The sequence below is a fragment of the Diprion similis genome, chromosome 6, assembly GCF_021155765.1.
Source record: "Diprion similis isolate iyDipSimi1 chromosome 6, iyDipSimi1.1, whole genome shotgun sequence".
Lineage (NCBI taxonomy): Eukaryota > Metazoa > Arthropoda > Insecta > Hymenoptera > Diprionidae > Diprion > Diprion similis.
In genome coordinates this window covers 6597196-6623051 of record NC_060110.1, presented here as the reverse complement: position 1 = coordinate 6623051, position 25856 = coordinate 6597196, and the positions used below count along the sequence as shown (strand labels likewise).

General features: G+C 38.0%; 1 protein-coding gene across 1 annotated transcript in view; it reads right to left on the bottom strand.

Moving 5' to 3' along the window:
* LOC124406479 overlaps positions 1 to 21862 on the bottom strand; it is a 49021-nt gene extending 27159 nt beyond the window's left edge. Inside the window, exons 1-2 of the mRNA XM_046881905.1 lie at positions 21083 to 21862; positions 19503 to 19645 (exon numbers count right to left, since the gene is read on the bottom strand). Of these exons, the coding sequence (XP_046737861.1) occupies positions 19503 to 19645; positions 21083 to 21228 (289 nt within the window). The 5' untranslated portion in view covers positions 21229 to 21862. The remainder of the gene's footprint in view (positions 1 to 19502; positions 19646 to 21082) is intronic.
* Positions 21863 to 25856: the final 3994 nt, after the last annotated feature.

Here is a 25856-nt window from a genome sequence, read left to right as displayed (position 1 = left end):
TAGATATTTTTTCTAAGTGTAAGTTAAACAACATTTTCATACTATGCGCTAGAAATAAATCGAAGCAAATTTAAATAACACAAGTTAAGGTATGAACGATTTATGTAAAAATTTTGTAGCATAATGTTGAAAATAATAAAACTCTGGTGCTCTTAGCCCAATTCAAATGTTTGTGAGGTTCTTTTATTCACAAATCATTCAGTTCTGCATTCCTGGCGACAATTCACCTCGAATTTTGTGCGCGATAACAACACCGTGGATAAATCAAAACTTAAAAAAAACAGCTTACGTGATACCTGTGATCACGTATAACAATAATTGAATTTAAACGAGAATCGGGGTAGAAATCCTCTCGCCGAATATGTTACAGAGGGTAGGTTACATAGAGTTTCACAAGGCCATAGCACGCGTTACGCTTTCCTCTTGAGCGTTTGCAAAACTGCTGTTTCTCCACCCCGGAATATTACCCCGGCACGATATAAAAACACACACAATATCATGTACAAGTACCGTGTTCATACGACAAGGGCGATAAGCTGCCTTCCACACATTTGGAGCACTTAAAACAGCCGCGTCATCAGGGGTGTCAAGGGGCACCCGACAGAGGTGTTTCAAAAATTAAAACAATTCGTTTAAAAATTTCCCCGCATCAGCGTTCTCGAAGCGCGCGCGATTCTCTGTGAGAATGCGTGTGTGCGGGAAGTCGCGCAAATAGAAGAATTGATGAAAAAAAGAAAACGGAAAAGAAAGAAAAGAAAAGAGAACGTGAAAACATTGTACCGAAATGAAGCGAGAGAAAAAGCGCGAATTTAAAACACACGCCGCACCGCCAGTTTTGTTATCTCGATCAGTTGCGCCTCGTCTGCTGCAACCCCCGTTGCGTTCATGCGAAATACAACACACACAATCAGGCGCCGGGTGTTGGAACTCGTTTAAAAAGCACAGCGCACCCTCGTTTTTATCACTTTCTCTCTCTCTCTCTCTCTCTCTCTTCTCAACGCACTCACGATGCTCGCTCGTCGTTACCCTGGTAAAATTGCCCGCGATACGCTCCGGTTACAAGAGTATTTAATTTCTTCGTCCGATCTTGCCACAATATTTGATCGCCCCATTCATTCAGTGACGTAACTCGAGTAGAGAAGCACCTGCATTCTTACAAGGAAAGTACCCGATGAGTACCTAATCGATTTATTCATTCTGTCATATGTTGTAGCACATCGAAAAATTTTAGACACGTATTCTTCTGTTGGATCAGTTTTACCTTTTGGAGTAAAAATCACCCTCAATGACCTCCCCCCCCCCCCCCCCCAAATAAAATAAGGGCTGCAAACTCTCAGGGTAAAAATATTTTTATCAATTAATTTTACAGCATTCTACAGCATAATAAAAAGTCAATTTTAAATGATAAACTGACTATCAAAATCGCTCTGGGAAATTTCAGTGGAAATTCGTTTTTTATCGATGGAATTTCTAGAATATACAAGAATATATTGCGAGTGTAAGTTTAATGTGCTGCGATGTATATCATCTGCTTGTTAAAAAACAGTATTAGATTTATCAATGAAACAAACTTCACTCATTTATTTATACACCGAAATCTTCTATTTCGATCCCGATTTGGTTTACTGCTAGAAAGTTTTGTAGAGACTTCTGACGGTGGAAAATATATCGTATAATTTAGGCAAATTTGTATATTTATTTTTTTCCAACCTTTCATTTCTTTATGACTATCCGTTGAGATTTTATTCTGCACAGGGTGCTCTAATTACGAGATAATTACTACGGGGCGCTGCATGGGCTTTGCAGCCGTTGAAATCTGATATAAATGTACCGGAGCCTTTGATGTGTACGGTATTCCGTTGAATTGGTGTGAAATACCGTTGACCATTGAATTATTCATAACTTTAAGCCAGGCGTCAGCCCGAGTTCCCCATCATGCCGGGAGATCACCAAATTTTTTATCTCCCAGCAGACAATTTCCCCTAATTTGTATTCATTTTTTTTATTCAAGAAGAGAAAAGCAAAAAAAGGGGAAAGGTAACGAAAAGCCAGAAAACAGAAGTACAAATAATTTCATCATCAAATGGAGAAAAAAATACCGAAGTCAGGGAATAAAGGGAGTAGACATACAATATCAATCACCAAACAACTCTCATCGAATTTATCGATCCAATAACTATAGAGTTAACAAGATGGCCATTTAATTTGGTTGTGAAAATTTTCCGACTTTTCGTTCGGACACAGGAAATTTCGCAACAGATTTTTTCGTATTTTTAAAAACTTAGCATAAATAGTTTACGCGTATAAAACAGAAGGTTGCAAGGGCTAGTAAATATATCAAGTTTAGGTCTCATTGTTAGGCATACTTATTAACGATTTTATTTATAATATTATCATTATTATCTTTATGAAATTATAATAAACATCTATAGATAGAATTATTAGTCCTGCAGTTAAAAAATTTAAAGAACGCATTGAAGAGTTTATTCGGCGAAATTTGGTGCAAAAATAACTGCATTATAAATATATCATAAAACTCCCTGGTATCACCTTGACGTTTCCACATTGAAAGAAAAAAAAAAAGAAAAAGATTCCCTGATACTTCCCAGTATTCCAAGTTTCCCTGCCAAATCGCCACCCTTATTTAAATACGAAATTAAATCATGGAACTTCATCGTTTGAGTGAATATACGCCCAGATATCGTGGCTCAATTTGATTTCTCGTATTTCCTTCCGACTCGAATGAGTGTATATTGAACCAAGTTGAGAGTGGAAAATTTCGGAATGAAAATGGACAGAACGCGGAGCCCCAAGGGCCGGGATTCGCGGTATTGATAAACCAGTTACACCCGAATTGTTCGTGGCACGAGCTCGTGAAGATAATTAAAAAGGTGGGCAAGGGTCGCGTGCAGCCGCTTACCGCGTGCCTATTTACGTGTCTGACCAAGCAGCCACGAGCACATTACGCTCACTACGCGGTGGCGCGTAGTCGTGGAAAATTAAATGATCCATTTTGCAAGGGTAGAATTCCGCCCACGCGTGCCCCACGTATGTATACGGAAATTGGCGAAAGTACAAACGCAAAAATGAAGAACCAACTGTTTTATTTTCTTCGAATAATTACGTAGAATTGAAAAAAATACAGCAAACTCTCTGCTGCCATGCCACCGCGTGTATTAGACCATGCAATATTGGACTAGAATTAATTACAAGATTCTGTTTTATTTCCAAGTATCACGTATGTATGTACATACATAGCAAACGTCTCTAGGGGTGTTTTTCGTTGATTTAGTTTGTTTTTGGCATCTCGTGAACGGTTGTAATTAGGTTAATAAACGTAACTATGTTTGTCTTAATTTATTATTTTTTCATGTTGTCTTGTGTATAGATAATTAGTCACAGGAATGTAAAGAACGCATTGATGCAAAAAAAAAAAAGAAAAAAAAAACCATGAAACGTATGGAAGTTGAGCTATGGAGTTCCGATAATTCATTTTAAGACCATGAAGGACTCCCACCCTTATCGACCGAGTAAACTCACCCTTTTTCTCCTTATATCTATATATAATTAAATAAACAAACGAATGGAAAGGGTTCGAATTCCGTCGGTGCATTACTTGTTTACAATGTTTACAATAATTCCGTAAATTAAAGATGCTGTCACACATAGCTGGGCGCACCTTTAATTTACGAAATTATTATCATTACTAGTTCTTCTTTAGCGACCTCAATACTGCATGAAAACAATCTCACGATGGCTCATTTTACTCCGTATTCTTTCCAGAATTCCCTAAAGCATCTAGCTATAAATTTTTTTGCCCCTGAAATGCGAAAAATGTGGGAATAGTGAGACGTGTCAAAAAACCATACATTTTTTTACAGTTTTCGGGACGTGAATAATTTTCTTGAATCCCGCTACGAAAGATCAATGCACCGTGGAAATTTGATAAGAAGAAAAATGTTGAGTTTAAGGCTCTTAAGCACAGCCAGTGACGTGATTGGGTTGGATTCAATCTGAAGTTGGCGCGTTTAGATTAGGTTTTATGAAGCCGGGCCTGCGCCCAATCTGCCTCGTTCAAATGATTATATCACATTCTTTGGTCTCGCAAAGATCTCTCCATAGATGTTGGAAAAAATGGCGTGTGTCACCTGAGTGGATGAGCGATATCTGATTCGTATGAATACAGCGCTAGCAGCCTCACAGAAAAAACTCTCAACTTGAGTCTAAAGTCACACCCTAAACTTTTTTTCTTATGGAAATTTTGCATTATTTATGAGTTGTGAGGGCGAATTTACACTCTAGTTAGGTTTTTTTCCGTAAGGGCACCTCTGCGGGTTCCCTGATGGAAACAATTACGACACTTCAAAACGAATTTGATTTCACGATTGAGCAGAGAAATTTGGACACTTTCGTAATTCTGGCTTCGAATTTTTAGTAGGTTATCGTAATTTTCCATGAAACAGTACGTTTATCGTAGATTATCGTTATGTTTTATAGATAATTGTCGATAGGCTCGCGTTTACGCGACTCCGTTTTTTTTTTTTTGTTTTTTTTTTTTTTTTTACCAAATCCCACAAGCTTCTAAAAAAAAAGAAGTCAATTTTCTCCGTGTCGTATATTGTAATCATCTTTTATGAAAAATTGTACATTTTTATAATACCTATTTCTTAGAAACTTGTAATTTTTTTTATGCAAAATATTAAAATTTTCGACGATTTTTCACAATGTTTTACGTTCTACAATTTTCAACCAAACTTAACTTTATTGTAGTTTGGCCTGAAAATTATTTTCGCCGTTGCATTACGCTGCAAGCCACTCTCGTCGGAAACCGCCTACTTTCCGCACTACATACATTCTTGTGAATTTCGTGATGGTGGTGAAGTTCAATAAACAGAAAATGTGATATCTATATTCTCTTTTCTGATTCCACAGCCGCAGGAAGCAGCTAGGAGAGAAGCAGGTACATTTAAGCATCCGTAAAATGTATTTAAAAAGGAAGTATTTCTACCGAAGAAGTCAGTTTCAAAATGAATACGTGTACATAACGCAAGTAAATATCTTCCACTCCATCCTACCTTCCAAACAAATCTTCGACCGTTCCTGCTCGTTACAGAAGAAAGTACAGGACGCATAGCTATATGTATAGTATGTATACCTATATACACCCATTACTGCGTACTTTGTATTCGAATGCTTGGTGAATATTCGAGTTGGCGATAACGAAGATGGAATCATAAAGCCTGGAACTAAATCTCCGGCTGTTCGATATTGGATGTAAATCTCCGGAGGGCCCTCGTCCCCCAATATGACGCCCCTGTCGCCCTTCCGAGTCCATCTAGGATGGTTGATGAAACTTTGAAATTACAGGAATATTACTCGACCAATTAATTGGTCGATGATAAATCTATAACGCAATCAATCATAAACGGATTATACGAAATACCAGAGGGAGATTCATTTCGAAGGAGATGAATCGGAAGAATAAATTAATACTGTACTGTATATGGCTACAGGTAAATATGGGTGAATGAGAGAAATCGTGAGGAAACGTTTATCATTTCTGCCTGACAAATTGCGTCCTGAAATCTTGTTTAATTAAATATTACGCGTATTATATCTGTATATTCCTTACGAATAACATAATTCATTCGTCGGATCAATAAATTGATAAGCGAGGCCTTCCTCGCAACGATCAACCGTCAAAAATCAATCATCGAACAAGCCGTAATTGATATAAACGTTATATCATGTATTGTATAAGAGTAATAATAATAACAACAACGACGACAGCCGTGTAGCAATGGAATATGATTCATTTTCGTCAGAAAAAAAAACAAGTCAACAAGAAAAAGAAACCAACAATATTCGATATTTGATATCCACTGTTAAGCTTTATATTATTTCAAACCAACCAGCCATCGACTTGACCCCCTAGGATTCCGATGTCCAGTGGATTTTTTGTTTTGTTTCGATGAAAAATGATATCTCTGATTTTGCGAAAATTTTAGCGCCATTTTGTAAAAGTATGGTGACCAGAAATATCCTTGACATGAAAATGGACTTTTTTAAAATGAATGAAACTTTTTTGTAAAATCAGGAACTCGAAAACACATATCTTTTTATTGTGATTCGAAAATGGGATGACAATTATGAACATTTTTTTTTGGAATTTATTTTTAAAGATGGTTTCTTGTTGTAAAAAATAGAATAAAAAGAAGCTTCGTCTTGATAAAATTCGATTTTCCTTTTAATTCAAGAGTAAAACCATGAAAACAATTTTTTTTTTCGAATTAAGCATCGTTTCCTTCGGTTTACTCTGAAAAAAAAAAAGAAAGTCGAATTTCACGAGAACGGAGTTTCTTTTCATTTTATATTGTACTACAACAAACGATTATTAAAAATGAACTCCAAGAATTTTTTTTTTTTTTTTTTTTCAACAAAAATGCAAAATCAAATATTCAGCGTTCTCATTTCATTTTCGGATCATGAGAAAAAGCTGTTTCTTCGAGTAACTGATTTTACGAAAAAGTTTCATCGATTTTAAAAATGCCCATCTTCATGTCAGGCATTTATCGGGTCACCAGACGTTTACAAAATGGCGGATAAATTTCGAAAAATTAGAGGTATCATTTTTGACCGAAAAAACCAAAAATCCATTGGACATCAGAATCCTAGGGGGTCAGGTCGATGACTCATTGGTTCAACGTGGAAGCCCCATAGATATACTGACATGCACATAGACTATAGAGGCATGTGTTATAAGCGATCTGTAAGATATATATATATATATATATATATATATATATATATATATATATACATATATTTCAGCTATTACATATTATCACACTCTTCACTTTTCTTTCCCGATATTTTATAACGAGCGAATATCTCGCGAAGCGAAAAACGAAACAGAAAAAGGTCTTACGCAAGAGTTACAATATTAACGCTGACATGGGTGATTGGTGGATTTTTCATCTTTCATATTCTGCAAGTAACGTCAGATTTTGTCTAGGAGTAGACGTTTTCCGTACATGAGCATTTGACGGTGAGATCAAAGACAAATTCAAAGACGTAAATAAAAACAATTAACTAATACATTATTTGCTAAGTGATTTTCTAAGAATCTTTCTATTGTAAATATTTTTTTTCATTATCCTCATTTTTTCTCTTTCTTTTACCTCAGCTTTCGCACATTCATTTATAATCCCTTACCCTCGCTGAAAATATCGTGACCATAATGCGGGAGTCAAATTAAAGTTATAAAAAATCTTCATACTAATATCGTTTTGAACTTTCCTCAATTTTCCATCCGCAAGAAAACTCTTCAGCGTAAATGCCACTAGAAACAATCAATATGTACGGAAGCAAAGTTAAAAAAAAAAAAAAAAAAAAGAAAAAGAAGGAAATGTTTTTTTCTTCACATCCTTCAATTCTTCTTTAACATCACTGTCAACTGCCAATACCGGAAGTACGTATTCGATATCTGAAATTACTTGAAAAATTTCAAAAATGATTTCAAATAGTTATAGTTGGGATACTATGCCTCCTATGAATCCAATATATATATATATGTATATGTAGAGAGAGAGAGAGAGAGAGAGAGAGAAGAACACGATGCAGACTTGCCATATATGGACGTAAACTACGTACACGAATGCATGCATAGTGAATAAATGGGCGTACAGAACACGTCCATAAATCCATACATTATATAGATATACAATATGGACAATGCACATATACGAGTATGTATATATATATATATATATATGTATATATGTATACACATATGATATAAGTTCGCGAATGAATATTTGATAACAACTTCTCTGTGCAGGTATAATTTTGCGGTAAATGCACAGCCACAACGTACATGTATACATGTATCTATATCGTACATGTACATGCGAATATGTATATAGAAGAAACGAAATTAGTTGTAACTTACATGCCCGCGTAAAACTTTCAAGCTTAATTAATTTGCGGCGAGCCATTACAATCGCGGGCGTTTATACTTTGTGTGTATATTAAATTCTATATATTCATATACGACTCGTGCATATCACACATATTACGGGCGCATGTGTGTGTAATATATGTACATATATGCGTATAATATACATTTACAGGATGCGGCAGTATATAATCCCAAAACTTTCCCTGCTCAAGGTATGTACGTAGGCAGAAACCAGCATGCTATGTGCAACGAGCCGAAACCGCTAATCGTAAGTAACACGTCTGCTAAGTATGACAAACGCTTCGTCGTTTCCCAAGTTATGATATCAACAACTCCAGAATCGATTTATACCTAGTAAAAGAAAAATTTTACCTTATCCAAATCACAGAAATATGTGTTTAGGCTGGCCAAATCCTGTTTTTTTTTTTTGTTTCTTTTCTTATTTATTGCGTATTTGAATAGCTTGCGAATAAATATTCAGGTCATATTTTTTCGTCTTCGAATAGCCCAAAAATGACAGTTTATACCAAGGATTGAGAACAACAAAGATACGAAGTGATGATCAATAAATATATGTATTAATATGCATAAAAAACGCTGGAGATCATCTGCCTGACAAAAAAATAAAAGTACGCCGTAATTATTTCAAGTTGCTGGATGAAAAGTTCTTATCGATATTGAAAATGAAAATTTAGGATAAAGGCTAGTAAGAACATCGTTTCTGTCAATAATACAACCTAAAACCATCTAATATTTATTCACGTGCCATATAATTTTTTCATATTTCTACCAAGAACAATTTTTACACAATTTCTAAAGAAATTTTTTAAAATAATTTCGAGCATTGTTTAGCCTATTTAATTAAAATTAAGGCACCTTCTAAACATATGGACAAAATTGTAGAATTTTTAAACAAATTTTTCGCACGTACGCGTTGACAATTGCATGGCTGTGTAGAAAAATAATTGAATTGATGTGACATGTATTTGTAAGTTGATTATTATTTTATTTTAGTTCATTCGTTCTGTATAATAAGCTAGTAAATGTTTATTGTACTTTGATGCCTTTGAGTACCTTTGCATGGATACCAAGATTATACCAGACTTGTAAAAAAGGATGAAGAGGTGAATAAATAAGTGATCTAAGTAAATAAAAAAATTCTACACCGCAAAGAAGCTGACCTAGCTTAACTTAGTTAAAAATGTATAGGATCTACGTATATCCGGATAATTTTCCGCTCTGTAAACCGAGTCTAACAACCGTTGGATGAAATTAAAAATACAAAATCTGCGGGGAGAATCCTAGTCCGCTTTTGTTATACCGCAGATGTAAACCTAAGCTGCAGAATAAGTACGTTAATACTGATGAAAAAAATCCGAGACGTTGGCGATTTTCAACCGACTTCGGTAGTTAAATTTTCGTTCTATCATTTCAGTTAATTGATCATATTCGCATCCGTGATATTTCATGTTTATGTCTTTCGCAATTCCTTAATAATCGTGTCCAATGAAATTGTGGAGCATTTTTTGAAAAACTTGATTCGTTTTATTATTGTGTATATTCTTGAGAAATAATTGGATCATTCGACTTAAGCGTTATTAAATTACCGAATTATGAGCTTGGATAAAAAATAAAGACAGTCATTACATACGATGACTGTAAGAATGTGATTAACTTGTAAAAATTGTAATCAAACAGAAATTGATAACGACTTATAAATACAATTTGCATTTCATTTCTACCCCAAAATTACCAAACAAAAATGTAATTTATAATCAATTTCACCCTCATTACAAAATGTAATCAGACAGTATCCAATACTTTGTATATGACAAATCATCGTAATGAAAGCAGGGGACTTGGAGGTTGTAGAACGAGATAAGGAAAGAGGATTGCGTAGATGAGAAAGAGACCAGAGGGGTGTATATATATGAAGATGGATAAAACATGCCTGGAGAAGGGAAAAAAAACGCAGATGAGAGAAAAGTCGATATAGGTTTCCTGCCGGTGGTTTTTCGTACGCAAAATTCTTACACGCGTCTCTTTCCTCGAGCCACCTTCAACCTCGTTCCTTCTTTCTTCGCGCCTTCGTCCTGGACAGCCCCCGAGGCACGGTAGCAGCGGGCTGATTCTTAATATTTTTTTGACTTGATGAGCCGGTGCCGAGAACACATTTTCCATGTACTTCAGTGGTTGTTTCCAACTCTAGAGGGGTTGCAAGTCCATTTCCCATCCGAGGAAACTCGCGAATCTACCAAAGGGAGGCTTCGGCAACGAGCAGAGAAGGATTCCAAAAAGCCTGGGGCTACTCACGCTTCGCATCCCTTGCTTTATTGCACGTATGTACGATCGGCGTGAAAAAACACGCGAAAAAAAGCAAAGAAAATACGAGCTACTGCGGGTGCTCGTATATACCGACGCCGAACAAGATTCATTGCAACGAGTTTCAAAGATGACAAGTAATTTCAAGGATCACAACGATATCATGAAGATTACAAGTGATTACAAAGATTCGAAGGATTTCAAACATATGATAAAAAAAAAAATGAAAATCGATCGCAAACCATTACAGAGAATTATTTGAGAATACAAAGAATGAAAAAAAAAAAAAATTAAACATAAGATTGCAGAACATGTGTAACATAGAATTACGACAGGGGTTAACCTTTGGCCCTGAAACGATGATATTGTGGTCGTGACATCGCAGACATCCGCGTGATCGAAGGACCGAACGAAGCTCTGGGAGAATATCAATCAATCAAATCGGAAAATAACGCCCCCGGTAAATGTCACTCATTGTCAATCAATGAACAATGTACGTTAAATTTTGAAAAGCTGGAAAAGTTCAGAACCCTGTTGCACTCAGATTACGTAATTACTTTTTTTTTTTTTTTTATCAATCTAGCGTTTACTGGCCGTTCACCGTTCAACGCTATTTATAGCTGATGGTCGAGAATTCACTGCGTTGAGATTGCACCATCAGGAAATCGTGAAAAGTTGAACATTTAAAAATTTCATTATAATTCAAATGACTATTGCATATTTTCATATAATACAAAGAAAAAATATTGGAATTTGGATTTCAATACAAGCTCTAGCGGAAGAACTACGCTCCGTAGAGTTATATATTAAACAATGAAGATATTTCTGAAAAGTAAATACGACTAGAAAACAAGGCTCGCATTACGTGCTTCATAAAGACTCTAAATTTTATAACAAAAAAATTAGGACACCGAATCTTATAAAAACATATTGACTTCCGAAGCTGAAAAGTGGGGTTATGTTGCGTGATTTCTGCACAATTTTCATGAAAATTGGATAATTCGCATAGTTTGAGATCATAAAATAGATTTAAATGCAAGTGTTCTACTGAACAAGTAACTAAAATTATAGCCATAATTCTTTTCTTTTTTTTTTTTGTTTCCAAATGTATAAATTTAGATTACAGTACTTGAGCCTTACTGGGCCACCTACAAAATTCGCCCCCTCGGAAATGGTTCTTTTCCAATGCAATTTTGCAGATGATTTGATCAATTAAGTGATGTCAGTCGCTTCAAGAATACCGTGATTTTTAAACCCAGAAAACAGTGTTTTAGTTTCACTCTAATTTGTTACCAGTTCATTGGAAGTGTATTCGACGAGTTAATCTTGTTTCCGACAATACGTGAAACGAATTCTACATAAGACGGAGGCGACGTGTACGTTTGTGTCGATGGACAGAGAACAATGCTCGGATTCAAGCTACACGGAGGTGTAATATGAGCGACCTGTAGAACCGAAGAATTGTCAAGCATTGCAGTAGTTGTTCATCTTGTCTGTAAACCTGGATCGTTTAACCTGTTTCTATATTCTATTTTCTATTTTCGTTCTACAAACGAACGGGGAAATAGATCGACAAAAGACAACGTGTATTCGGGATATTGTGATAAATCATTTCAAAAAGTGTAACCAATGTATTGTTCGTGCCTATGAGTTTGAAAGTTCCGAACATGAAATCCGATTTTTATGTCAGTCTTAGAATCGGAAAATGAATTTTTTCCGCAGAGAAACGGATTCAGGTCGATAATTTTTTGTTTGAGAAGCATGGAGAACCCGATTATCGTTGCTGCTGAAAATTTATTCAAAAATTAATTTCATATTACGAAAAGTAAAATCCATTTTCACGAAAGCACTTTGAATCGTGTTTATTGTCGATGACAGGGTCAAAAGTTTAAAGATGAAAATTGCATTCATTCAATGTCCAATTGAAAGTACACTTCTGAGTTAAGGCTTCATCGTTTCCAACTTGCGACCTTCTACACCAGCATAACGAAGGCCGATAATTCTAATCATAATACCGATTTCGAAGGATGAAAGCATATAAGAACGTCAGAATCTTGCAGACGAGTACGCAACAAGGAGATATTTTTTGAGGAACGGCTGACATTTCGCCTCTCATTGGGCCTCATTGAGCAAACAAGATCACGTAAACTTTCGTGGAGAAAGTATACGAGTGAGGTTCAAATTCTTCTAACTCTGTTATCCTTATTGTCGCACGTGGCAAAGTCCCGTTGGAAACTGTGAGGCGATTACTACTTTGTTGTCAGAGGGGTTGGTAGGCAGCGAGCAAGGAAGAAGGACAGACGCGGGTCTGCGGACTTGCAAGCTTTCTACTAAGAACGGAGAGGGAACGCAAAAGAGAGAGAGAGAGAGAGAGAGAGAGAGAGAGAGAGAATACAGGAGGTTGAGGAGAAGGAAGAACGGGAAGATGGGTGAGGTCACCGGTAAATATATTCCTCAGGGTTTACGAACTGAAGAGATAAAGAAATACGGAAGGAAACAAAGTATCAGGAAGGGCGGCAGCTCCGACAGGTATAAGGACTTAGTTGCGTGCAGGAGTGGAAAATTGTAATATTCCTACACAGATACACTGAAAAAATTGCGTGCTTCGCATATTTTGCTATGAGAGATATTAGCCGTTACAGCGGTTGGACGTGGCTACAAACCGTGAAAAGTATGAAAGGATTGTCAACTGGAAAATTGAAAATCGGATATCAACTCAAAAAGAATTTAAGGAGTCTGACAACCTTTGAAATTTACAAAAATTGAATTTTGGTATTATTGCATATTTTAATAGCTGCATCCTTACTATGTATTTGCAGAGGCTGATCGTTTAAAAACTCTTAAAATTGACGAAATAGCGGCTAAAACTAATCGCGCGACTCGCATTTTTCGAGACTGTATTCACGAAATCTGAAAAACTGATCGACATATTTTGATGAAAATTAAAGGAGAGATACACGTGTAAAAGAGAAATGTCAAAATTTCATTTTTTTTCATAGATTGTTTAATTTTCGGTACCTCCTAATTTTACTCGAACACATCGAAGATACTACCGACTTAATTATAAAATCCTCCGGACTTTTGTTTCAGCAGTCTGGTCTACGAGTAATGCCCGAAGCCAACATATCCGGTGCGCTGCACGCACAGCCCTATAATTTTGGTCTCCGTAAACACATCAAGCTTTTATTTCGAATAAGAGTCGGTAAAATAACAAACAAAATTGAAAAATAACATCTCGCTATCTTCATTTATTGCTTTCCGAATCAACTTTGGAAAATAGCGTACTTTTAAGGTTTCAAAGGTAGTATACACCCTTAAGGACGCTGAAACCACAATGATTCGCAGCCTTATCCTTATCTCCAAGGTGAATAACAATACATAGAAGAAAAAATACATGTTCCAAGTAAAGGAATAAGACAATGCAGTTCATTTTTACAAATACAAAACTAGCTTTTATCCTTTTTTATATACTACTTCCCGATAAAATTCTTTACATGTATGCACTGTGTGATGTCTACTAGGATGAGTAAAAAAAAATTTCATAATTAGTCAACTGGCGTGAGAAGTTCGTAAATTGATTTCTCCCCCTGTTCTTACAAACCCCTTGAGGGTTCATGATAAAGTGTTTGTCTACAAGAAAAAATATCTGTTTAAGGTAGTTGATTCTCTGTAATGGTACCGTTAGGTTAATATGAATATGCCATTTTCCGCTATTGAAGCGGATGATCACACCTTGTGATCACTAATCATTTTAGACATTACTGCAGATTACGACTGTTTTAGTGAGAGTTTATCGGATCGAAAGAATATTGCAGCCCGTGATTGAATGCTTATACTTATGTATGAAAGTTCAATAGATTGCCGATAAGGAGATAACAAACCGTTTAAAATTCCACCCGTCGATTGGCACTTCGTGACGTCGTCAGCGTCTTGTCTCTGTATTTTCGGCACGAACTAATAACGGTGTAAAGGGTTAGCTGACGGGATGATATGGGCAATAGGTATTCAAATACTATTATTCGAAGCAGTCGCATTGCAAGAAGCCGGTGGCGTCGCGGTGCTACAGAAGGACGTAAAGAGGGATGAAAATCTCTGTTTCTTGCGGGGGTTATGGGCAGTGACAATAGTCGGAGAGACGGTTCCAGCCCTCTCCATTCGCAGAATGATCGCTTTTATTATACCTCTGACGTCTGCCGGACGATCATCGAGACTCCCTTCGCCCATTGCATTACCTCGACCAAATTTCAGCCCCCGGCGAGTCAAGGGGATGAAAACACCGCCCGAAGTCACCTTTGCGTTACTCCGTTCGAGGGTATTTTTGAAGGGCTGGTGATTCGAAGCCCCGTTTATATATATATATATATATACCTACCCGAAAGTTTTAAACCTTCGAAGGAAATTTGAATTCCTCGGACGCATTTCAGAAGACACGTGATCTCAAAGTTTAGGGACGTAAACTGACACTAGGGACGTATGTGACAGCTAAGACTACATTTAGTCACTCGGAGTAGAAAATGATATTTTTCGATTCCAGCAACGCAACTGCGTATAGCTCGTCGATCCTTTTTTGGCAAAAATGAAAAATCTGAGCTAAATCAAATCAATCCTAGTTTTCTCTCCGTATCATAAAACTTATTAAGCAGTGGGGGAAAAAAGGAACAAAGAAAAACAAAAGTGAAAGATTAACATCGGGGCAATGACTTTCGTCCATTTGTTTAATTCCAATACGGTAACGTTGATTGAAGGGAAAAAAAAAATAAAGAAAATGGAAATACGGAATAATATTGGCACTTTCCAGAAAGGTCTCTGCTACAGAGGGTAGTGTGTTCCTGTATTAGCTGCTAGCTGTTTCTTTGGAGGTTGTTTTCATAAGAAAAAGAGAGAGAAAAAAAAAGGAAAAACAACGCTGAAGTTGATTCGACGGAAAAGTTGAGGGAGTAAGGTTTTCAATAGGAACTAGTCAAAGGTGTAACGGTCACGACATATCGGCTAGCCAATCAATGGAACCGATAGTCTAGTGGTTACGTCACTCTTCGTTCGAGCGAGACGTAATTGGCTCAGAACTTTAGCTCGCTTTTATTTGAAAACCAAAAAAACTCCAAATTCCTCGGTTCTTGGTATTACACTGGAGTTTATTAGGAATTGCGAAAAAATCTTGGAGACCAGGAGAAACTATAAACATCCGATGTGAAGTCGACTACATACTTACACAGCCATCTTCTGGTTCCAGATGTCGATTCGAGGGAATTTTTTTCTTTCGCCATTCCGTTTTCTCTCGTTCGGCTTATGATCCTTATTACTATGATTATTATTTGGTTTTTTTTTTTTTTCTTTCAACCAAACTGCCGAAACTTTTATGGCTTTTATGTACGAGTTGATGTATAGAGATAGACGACGTTGAAAGGTAGTCTGATAAATATAGCTACGATTCGGGGAGAATTATTAGCCAAGGAAAAGTTGACTCCAGAAGTTGTTATTTCTTACGCAACTAAGGGGGATGGTGAGACTCGGTGGACTCGGTGGACTCGTGAAAGATGGTCATAGTTCGCTGAAAATTACTATCTCAGAAAATCTTCTTCCTCTGATGACCAATAGAAATAAGAAGATACGTATTCAGTTTTAAACTATGAGCAAAGCTTAGCCTCAAAACTGGTAATCGTTCATGTTCGATTTTGGATTCTAGAGAGCATCTTCGATGGAATACTCGTGCATGATCGTAATTGTTAGCTTGAATCGCAACGATATTTGGTCAGAGCTTCTCTCTTACTGGCAGATTAAACGAACATGCATAGCAATGATCAAAATACACGCCAAATAAAATCACTCGAATTTTTGAGGTAAAATTTAAATTGGCATAATCCATTCCTTCTGACAGTCATGATATGAAGTCTAGTTTGGTATGAACGTATCCGACAACGCAGCCTAGTTTAATTCATGGCAAAACGGAATAAACGTCAACTATCTATATACCCGATCCATCTCCGACTTTCCTTCATCGCGTCGTCTGGTAACCACACGCACAACGCACTAGACAACAGGTTTTCAATTTATGGCCTTTTTAGTCTCACAAGTCATGCTCAGATGCGTGAAAAAAGCGTTATCACAATCAAGGAAAACTTTGAGATGATTCACTGACACTGTCGTTCAGTAATTACAACGGATCGAAGATTTGAAAACGCGAGATGAGCGCGAGAGCAGCATCAGCCCGTCGGTCAGCCGGCAGCCATATTGTTTACGGTTACTCACGCGATGCCGGCCCTTTTCCACGGGGTTGCGTTCATTTACCTTATTTTGACAAATGAGCGTACATAACCCGTGTAATTGGTTAATCCTAAATTGCCTTACGGCATAGAGTGGGGAATAGAAATTCTCATGTGTCGTGGGTTTTACTGCGAATGCTATAGAAATGTGTCTGTTGAACTAGTCCAATTGCTAGGAATGATATTAGTCGAAGTGCATTACGTGTATAATTGTTTTCCATCAGAGCTAAGTGGACACATTTGCAACGTCGTTTCTCTTTTGACAACGGGTTCTTTGAGAAGATTAGGAAAAAAATAATATATATTCCACATTAATAGTTACAGGAATTACGATAATTGGGTATTTCTTAACAAATTCCGAAATTCAAATCCCGAGTCATTAGTGCCGAGTCAAGTGTATTTATTATCGATGTAATATTTTTATTTACATGTAAATTATTGACACTACGATTGTTAAAAAGATAAACCGCGATATCGTCGCAGAAAAAAAAATTTGGTCAATTAATTTCTCCAAAATTCATTCCCACACCTTGTGTCCCTTAGTCCGAGAACATTAATAAAAAAGCTGTTCATCTCAAATGAAACAATATTCTTATTGATCAAATATTGCTAAAATATTCTAAAATGAGTGTTAATTGTATGTCAAAGGTGTTATTGCACTACGACAAGTATATAAAACGGATAATCAATTTTCAATATATGTTCCACAAAATAAAATAAAAAATAAAAACTTGGCAACACATCCTTGACACATGCGTAATGGTGAACTAAATTTCCTGCTTTCCAATGGGATGTGAAACCCAACTTGTCAACAGTGTATTACAGCCAACCCATCCCTTAATTGATAGTAAGCATTCTCCACTCAATCAAATAAGGAAATGGTGTACATAAAAACGTAAATATTATACATATATATATATATATATATATATATATATATATATATATATATATATATGTAGCCTGAATATATGTTCCCCGGCAAAACATTTTATCGAAATAACGAGACTGGCCGAAGGATAGGGACATACAGAGAAAATGGGCTGGAGGGTGAGGAACGAGGGCAATCATATTTATCGTACATTTTCCACCCTATGCCCAAACAAATCATCTTCCTTCGGTCTGCAGATCCGTGTACATATGTACAAGGTACGCGGTCGCTATCTGAAAGTCTGAAACTCTGAAATCTCGAGAACCTTCAGCCTTTTCTTTCTGTGCTGTTGCAGCAGCGCCGGGCGGATTTTACAAGTAAATCGGAAATAATTTCATTCCTTTATATTTTCTCTACCATTGCCCTTCGCTTACGTATCTCGAGCGTAAAAGAACGAATACCGGAAATCCAATAGCCTTCTACAAAAGTTTCACTGTCCGATAACTTCAGAAACGACTTGCTTTAACTATCAATTACAGTTTGACTATTACTATATCACCATCGTCAAGCTCACAGTGACGTTGATAAAAAACACTTCAATGGAACTAGAGGAAAAAATAAGAATAAAAATTTAATACCGTAAATTGAATGAACAAGAGTTAGAATTGAAACAATTTATTCCAATTGAAGAGAATCGTTCTGGAAGACTGCAGGATGACGAATTTGGGGAAAAGTGTACCATCCCTGTTACTGGATGCATTTTGGGGGCGGAAAAATGGGGAAGAAACGCAAATACTTTAAAATTTATGACAATGGCATTTAAGTTTCACGAATGAGATGAGCCAAGCGGTCGACGAATCTACAAAATCATCGACATGACGATACCTATAAGATTTGAGAAGTTTGAATCGTAGGTGGTTTTGTTATCTTCTTGAAAACGTACCGCATCGCGAATAGGTAGATCATCTCATCTACTGCACCTCATGTCAATTCTAAGGCTAGTCGCTCTTTCTCCCATTCTCCCTCCGTCCTGACTCAGCTACTGTAGACAAGCTTCAACGCACACTTGACGCATAAAGTTCTGCAGACTAGACGGGATTGGTGCTACGTGGCTTGCTCAGCCGCACATCCATATTGCCGACAAAACGACGATGGCGGAGCAGCAAAGTGCACTACTGCCTAAATCCCTTAATCGCTTGTACAAGTAACACTTAAGCTCAGCCGTGCTTTTGGGCCCTGATGTTTTTGTCTCCTATTAGGTGATAATATTTTCCCGCTCTTTATCTTTCTATCATTTACTTCTTTTCGTTGCTCGATACATAGGCTCTTTCCTTTGAGCTTAAAGCACATACAGTTCAGAGTTTCAATACCGTATAATCCACGAGCTACTCAAACTGCGTGCAAAAACTTTGAAAGAAAGTCAATTTTCCACGGTATGCCCCTAAAGCGGCTACCATACTACAGTAGCTAATCACGCGTATTGTAGTACCGGATACTTTTTGCGAGGATTTCGATTCTACTCATTCTATACAAAGTTCAATAACTTCGCTGATTGAGGAAGCTAAATTAACAGTTAACCTTAGTAACTTATAACGAGAACTGGTTATATGGTCAGCTTAAATATCCTATATACTCCGCGCTATAGTGTACAGGTGGCCTTACACACTTCATAGATAAATAAAGCAACTGAAATTGAAACTTTGGAAGAAAATTCATTCTGTGTCGGTGATAAGTTTTACTGTTCTATAATTGTTTACTCTTTGATGTACTTGGAGAACTTATCGTGCAGATGTCACACGGAGTAGAGGGAAGAGGGTAGAGTAAAAGTTGGATTTACTATCGCAGTATGAAGATCACTCTCAAACTGTGCAGACTGTAAAACGTTATGCTATAGTACAGTAACCATTACGTTACAGAATCGGAATAATCGTCACACTGCGACGGTAAATCGGTCTGTTACCACACTGTATGCGAATCTTTAATGCACCCTTTTCTCCGTGCAGCATCTAATTTGTGGATATTCCCTTATCGTCGAAGTTCAATCATCCTTTATTCTTGTTACTGAAAAACTTGGAGAGATTATACTCACTGGTACAGGTGCCTTCATCGACTTCTCGCGCGTGATCCAGAAGTGTCGTGATCACGCACTGGAGCCCCTCGGAGCAGCTTCCAGAGAAGCCAAAGAGACCTCCGCATGGTTCACCCTCGACGCGAGCACAGACTCTGCAGCATCTGAAAACAGGGATTGATTGAAACGGGATCCGCTTTGGTGTGTGCAGAAATTTTCGTGTTATCTATATCGATGCCTTACTCTTCCCGCGAAGCAGCCGGCGTGAAGGGTTGGAGTTGGGTCAAACGGGCAAAAATTGATCAAACATTTACGACGTGTCGTGGTTCAGCTACTCAATGTGCCACCGTGATGTAAACTTGGAAGGGACAATTTTGATCGTGTGAAATTCGAACCGGAGAGGAAAGAAAAGTTAGTTTGTCAAAGAACTCGAGTGAATGTTGTTCCCCCGGGAAACGGGACCCGTTTGTAATCGTGATCAAGATCAAAAAGTCGAACAGAGAATATCTTACTACGGAGAAAAAAAAAACGGCAATTGAGTAAAACTAACGGCAGTTCTATTCTAGTGGTATTATCATGTTTTACAATATATGCGTCCGATGTGTAACAATTCTGATCGCAAATGCTTATCACGCAAAATTTCAATTCACGGACCGCTCTTTTGAACCCCGGCCTTTGACGAAGGATGACTTAAATTTTTAGAGTAATTCTCTGGCCCACTCTACTCGATACTTTGATCTCTAGACTCTGACCTTTATTTTCAGAGTGAGGAGATCAGTCCTGTCAAACAATGTAACAAATACGAGACTTTCAGAAGTCGGACTTTAGCTTTTTATCTCCTTTATTTTTTTGTTATCAATTTTTTATCCTTTCCTTATCTGGCCTTTTTTTCTCTTCCGTATATACGTGCCGTCAAGATTAATCCAAAAGCAGGCACTGGATGCCTCTCGAGAAAAGTATAATAATCCGCATCTCCCAGACGGTAAAGTAAGCTGCATGATTTATCTTTGCAAAGGATTAATGCGATTCTCAAGTACATTTAAAGGTCGAGGGAACATTTTTCACTCCGATCCAGCGACCGTGGACGTTGGCTGCGGCACGTTGAGCCGTCGCGTCGCGTCGCGTCTTATTTGTGATCCTGCAGGGTCCTCTAGCATCGAAGTGTCCCCAGTGAGAAATTGGAATTTTACGTCACCGTACAAACCCTTCAATTTCTCTCAATCCGGAATACAATTTATTCGGTTAATCAGCCGTCAATATCGTCACAAGAAATGCAAAGAACAATTCTCCTTTCGATAAATGCAAAAAACGCAACTATTTAAAAGAATTTTTAAAACCTTATGAATTCCTTAAGGCAACCTATGTTGCAAAAAAGGACCTTCGACTGCTGAAATAAAAGCGAAAATAAGCGGTAAAGAGACCAAGAGAGAGATCACCGAGCACGATAAGCCAAACAACAGTCTGCACTTGTCTGTTTGTTCTCGAGTCGCGTGTTTTTTACGGCTTCTCGTGTGCGGTATGCATATGCTGCAGTGGTCTGAGGGGTTACGAGGCATGCACGTGTGGGTTGGCGAGTCTGTGTTAAGAGGAGGGTAACGCACTTGCAAGGGTCCCAGGTGAGGCCCCCTGGGCAATCCTCTTCCGTTAGCGAGTCGCATTCCAACGGCGAACAGACGCAGGATAAGGCTCTCGCGACCGCAACTGACAGGACGACAATACCGCCGAGTAAAACGAGGGGGACTCTCATATTTGCGAGACCTTGAACGCAGTTCGCGAACTCGTTACGGTTAAGCGAAGTGAGTAACACTATCCAAGGCTCAGGGCGAGACTAGCGCTGGACCAGCTTCATATCATCCCACCGCTGCCACCATTAACCATCGTTCAACGATCGGCCAAACGTCTCGCACCCCAGTCACTTCCGGCACTCCGTTACATCGACGACTCTTATCCAACTGAACGAAAGGTGTAGAAGCACGGAGAACCGCATCACAAATCATAAACCACTATCCGGTATCAACACTTCAACTTGCACTCATCCCCATAATCCATATTCGATTTTATACTATAAGAAGTTGCAGAGACGGTTGAAGCCTCGGTTTCGTCGGCTGAGAATATATTCTTCGCAATTTATTACCACCGTTAACTGTGTTCGAACGGTACGAAGAGAGCCAGCAACGTTCAAGATTTTCCAAATGGCAACTTATTCCTTGAATGTACGACAGCGAAAGGAATGCATCATCGATCAATCACCAGCACTTTATCGACGCAACGAGTTTAATACCAAACTAAATTCCTGCTCGCTTGCTGCAGTCGGGATTTGGCCGTGTCACCGCGTTTCTCAACGGAAATCGAACGCTCGGATACTCGACCATGCGACGCGAAGTGTCTGCCACACACTGACGGTAAAAGCGTCGTGGAGAACGGCCGTCAGAACGGACTGCTCGCCTTGCGTCGGCGCCGTGCTTTCTCGAGCGCGAGACTTCACATTTCTCGATGATTTTTCTTCCCTGGGTATTGCGAGCTAAAGTCTCATCCTAATGTGTGTATTGATCGTTATTGGACGGATTATGTAGCTACACGAAAAGTGATTCTTTTTGCTCAGCGAAGCGGCGGGACTCAATCTTCAACTGAGCGCTTTCTCGCCAGCCGCTGACGCCCGCGCCGCGCCGGACAGCTTTTATACCAAATCTTGTGTCATCTCCTTTCTTCTTCTTGTGCTTTTTGTTTATTTTTCACAGCTCACAGGTATCCTTGTTTACTGGGTGAATCTAAGCCGCGATAAAAGTGTGGAAAGACACCCATTTCTGGTTCACACACGATGGCAGACCGGGCGAAAGTGAGAGGTTATGGCTGACAGCGTCAACCTCGGGACTTTGCGGCCTTGGTTCTATCCACTGGGAGATAGATCACTGAAAATTCCAAGTTCAATCTTATCCTTGTCGGTGGCAGGACGCAAAAAAGTAAGAATAATGTATATGGCGCGATAGAACCAGCGTAACGAGAGTAAAACAAGTTTTCTGTCCTCAGGGACTCCCTCGTGCGGTTTTAGCACGGCGCTAATTTCCTTCCACGATTGAATGAGCAGATTGTAGTAGGTACGGCGTCGTTTAGCTGCTTGGCACCCGGCGGCAATGGCTGGCCGGTTGGTCTGGTAAGTGTGGTCAAAGTGTGACGTCAGGAGCCAATTTATGCACCGTCAGCGGGGCGGTAACGTTCCTCCAGAAACACAACCGAATAATTAATGCCTGGTTAGCACCGGAACAAACGTTATACATTGTACGTCAGACGGCGAAAGGGAGCGAGGAGTGAGGTGCGGCCTTCATCCACCCTGTCAGTGGCAAGTTCTCGCAACCCTTTGTCGCAATGTTAAACTGGTGCGGTCATAACTTTTTTTAATAAATTTTCAACTGGGGAGTAAAATGGTCACCCATTTGTTCTTGATTTTTGAGTTAACTTTGAATAGCTAGGCTATTCGTGCTGAAAGATATGTGAATAGCCGCTAATTACAGAGATAAAAAATACTACAAGTTTCATCTTCATTTTTCAAAATGAAAACAAGACTAGTATTGACATTAGTTATTTGCAAATATTCCTGTACCAACAACAGCAGCTATCTAAAGTATATTTAAAAGTCAAGAGCGATTATTTAATTCAAGATCTGCGTAATAATGTCGAGTATGACAAACAAATGGCAGTTTAAAATTGACTATTGAAAAAAAAAAATAGCCTTCTGAATAAAATGAGTCGTTCCGCAGTCAACTCGATCTAATACAATCACGTTTGTGTGACTTTTATTTACACCCCTATGATTTTTGAAGAGATACTCGAAGCTTAAAAATGTTGTAAAAACTCAATGCACGACATTCTCATCAAAAAATTAATAAGAAGTACAGATTTTCGGCAAACAAAGCCTTCTTAAGTGATCCCACAGGTTTACTTGTTGTACAAAGTCGGGCCAGCAGGCATAAGCATTTCTCATTTTTTTCTTTGGAAAAACCAGCTTTCCACCGGTTCTGCGGGGTGTTATAAATGACGGAATACATCGGGGAGCGGTTATCCTTCTCTGCGCGTTTATTTTATGGTCGGGTAAATTTTCAACCCGTAAAAGAAGAGAGCCTGGCGAGACTCTACCGAGGAAGATTAATTGTCTTTCGAAGAGCGAAGACGTACGGTTGCGATTTCACAGTTTAAACTCTGCATACATCATTGCTGCTGTAGGTTATGGGTTCAGCTCAGGGTTGAATAAATCTCTAATACTTATCACATATCCAGCTACATCTCCTTCTCTCTTCACGTAGAAATTATCCTTTTCATTTCAATTTTCATACCAGAGCTTAGTTTTCAATTTCACTAGTTCCAAAAGCGCGATCTGTCATCGTAGACAACTCTATCCAAGGATAATTACACTCATGTTGATATACGGCCTAATGTCGATAGTGTGTGTGTGTGTGTGTGTGTGTATGATTGGGCACCCAGCTGGCTAAGCAAACACTTCAAAGCGAGGTGATCTGTGTCAGTGTCGATATAGGTCTGCCAAGAGTTTTTGGGATCCAAGGATCCTAGGATCCGGGGATACGAGGATTGAAAGGAACGTGTGTAGACTCCTCTATCCGTCATGTACGTTATGTACACCGAGTGTCTAACCTAACCGTGGCTATTTTCCGGGGATTATCGAAGCCTAAGCGGGTAGACTTTGCTCCGCGTTCAACAAGAAGTTGAATAATTAACCCTGATAACTACCGGCAGCATGGGAACATCAGCCATTTCCTTGTCCCATGCAATTAACAGCCAGGTGTATCTTTCGTGTCGATTAATCCTGATATGATGAAAATTACATTTCATCCTTTAAAAAGTAATTTCCATTTCCTAATTATGGGCATGCGGTATGAGTGTATTGAATTTCTTAATATTGGAAATCGATTACGATCGATATTGATATATTTTTCTCACATCAACCGACGGCTGAACACATTAATCTAGATTTAAAGAGATTTTCGTTGAATTGAATTTCGTTCTCTCTTTTTCAAACTGACTGTCTTGTTTTATACTGTGAAATATGGATACAACACCAGCCACAGAGAATATAAGAGACAGAAAAAAACAAAATAAGTGAACAAAAACTACAATGCCTTGACCAAAGATGCAAACGTTTATTATTTTATTAAAGAAACAGTAATGCCATGAGATCTTTCAGAGATTTTGTTTTACCCAAAGATTTTGGGATTCCCAACCATTATTGGATTACCCGAAGATTTCGGGATTGCCAAAAAACCCGTCCCAGACCCGAGTTCAAGTAGATGAAATTTCGAGCAGCCGCACACCCATACGCAGCAGATACTCACAAGTCATAAATATTGCGGATACTGCTAAGCTACAGCATTCGTGATTATATAACATGAAATACAGAACGTTTTCCGTTGTATTGTCGACTGCAAAAAGTATGACACGGCTATAGATATATTCATCCAAAAACTTTATGAGATTTTGTTTAACGAGACCAATATGGACAATTTTGTGTAAAAAACTGTAATATTTCGGACCTTTAAAGTCATTTTAAGGTGTGTACTTGGAAATTTTTGAAATGTGTCTATTTGTACAGGGTATCAGATTAATTGTTTCTTTTTTTATTTTACGAAAAAGTAAACATTTTCAAGGATATCTTTGAGAAATGTAAGGGTGAAAGGGGGCAAAACGGGGTACTTAAAGGAATACTTAGTTTTCGAGAGATCAAATACGCTAAATCTTTTTGTTTTTAATTGTAACCATAGATAATAAAAATGATCATCAGATGTCAGGGGAAAGAAAAATTTTGAAAATTTTTGAAAGTTCAATATAATGCTCAATAATGTTTACAGAAGTCATTTTCGACTATTTACATAACATTTTGAAAAACAAAATTTTTTCATAAGATTTCAAGGGTACCCCATTTTTCCCGCCTCTCCCCTATACGGTTTATTCAATTGTAATCCCATTTTCATCCCACTCTGAAAATTTCACGACATATTCTAAACTGTCCACTTTTTTACAAATAAAATACAAATCAATATTTTAATCTCCTCCTGAAACACAGGACTGTAAATGTAAACGAAAAATATTTTTGACGGTTCGATTTCATATCCCAAAAGATCGAGCTTTTTGATACAAACAATTAATCCATTAGCTCATACTTTTTCTAGACCACAAAAAATGCTGCCGAAAATTCAAAGGCAAAGGTTCAATTCGAAAACGTGTTAAAATTGATCAACGTGTTCATTGTAAAAAGTTGTTTAAGGTCGTATAGTACTCCTACCCTTACCGACTGAGCAAATTCACCCTTTTTCCTATATTAAATTAACAAACGAACGGAAAGGGTTCAAATCTCGACGGTGCGTCGCT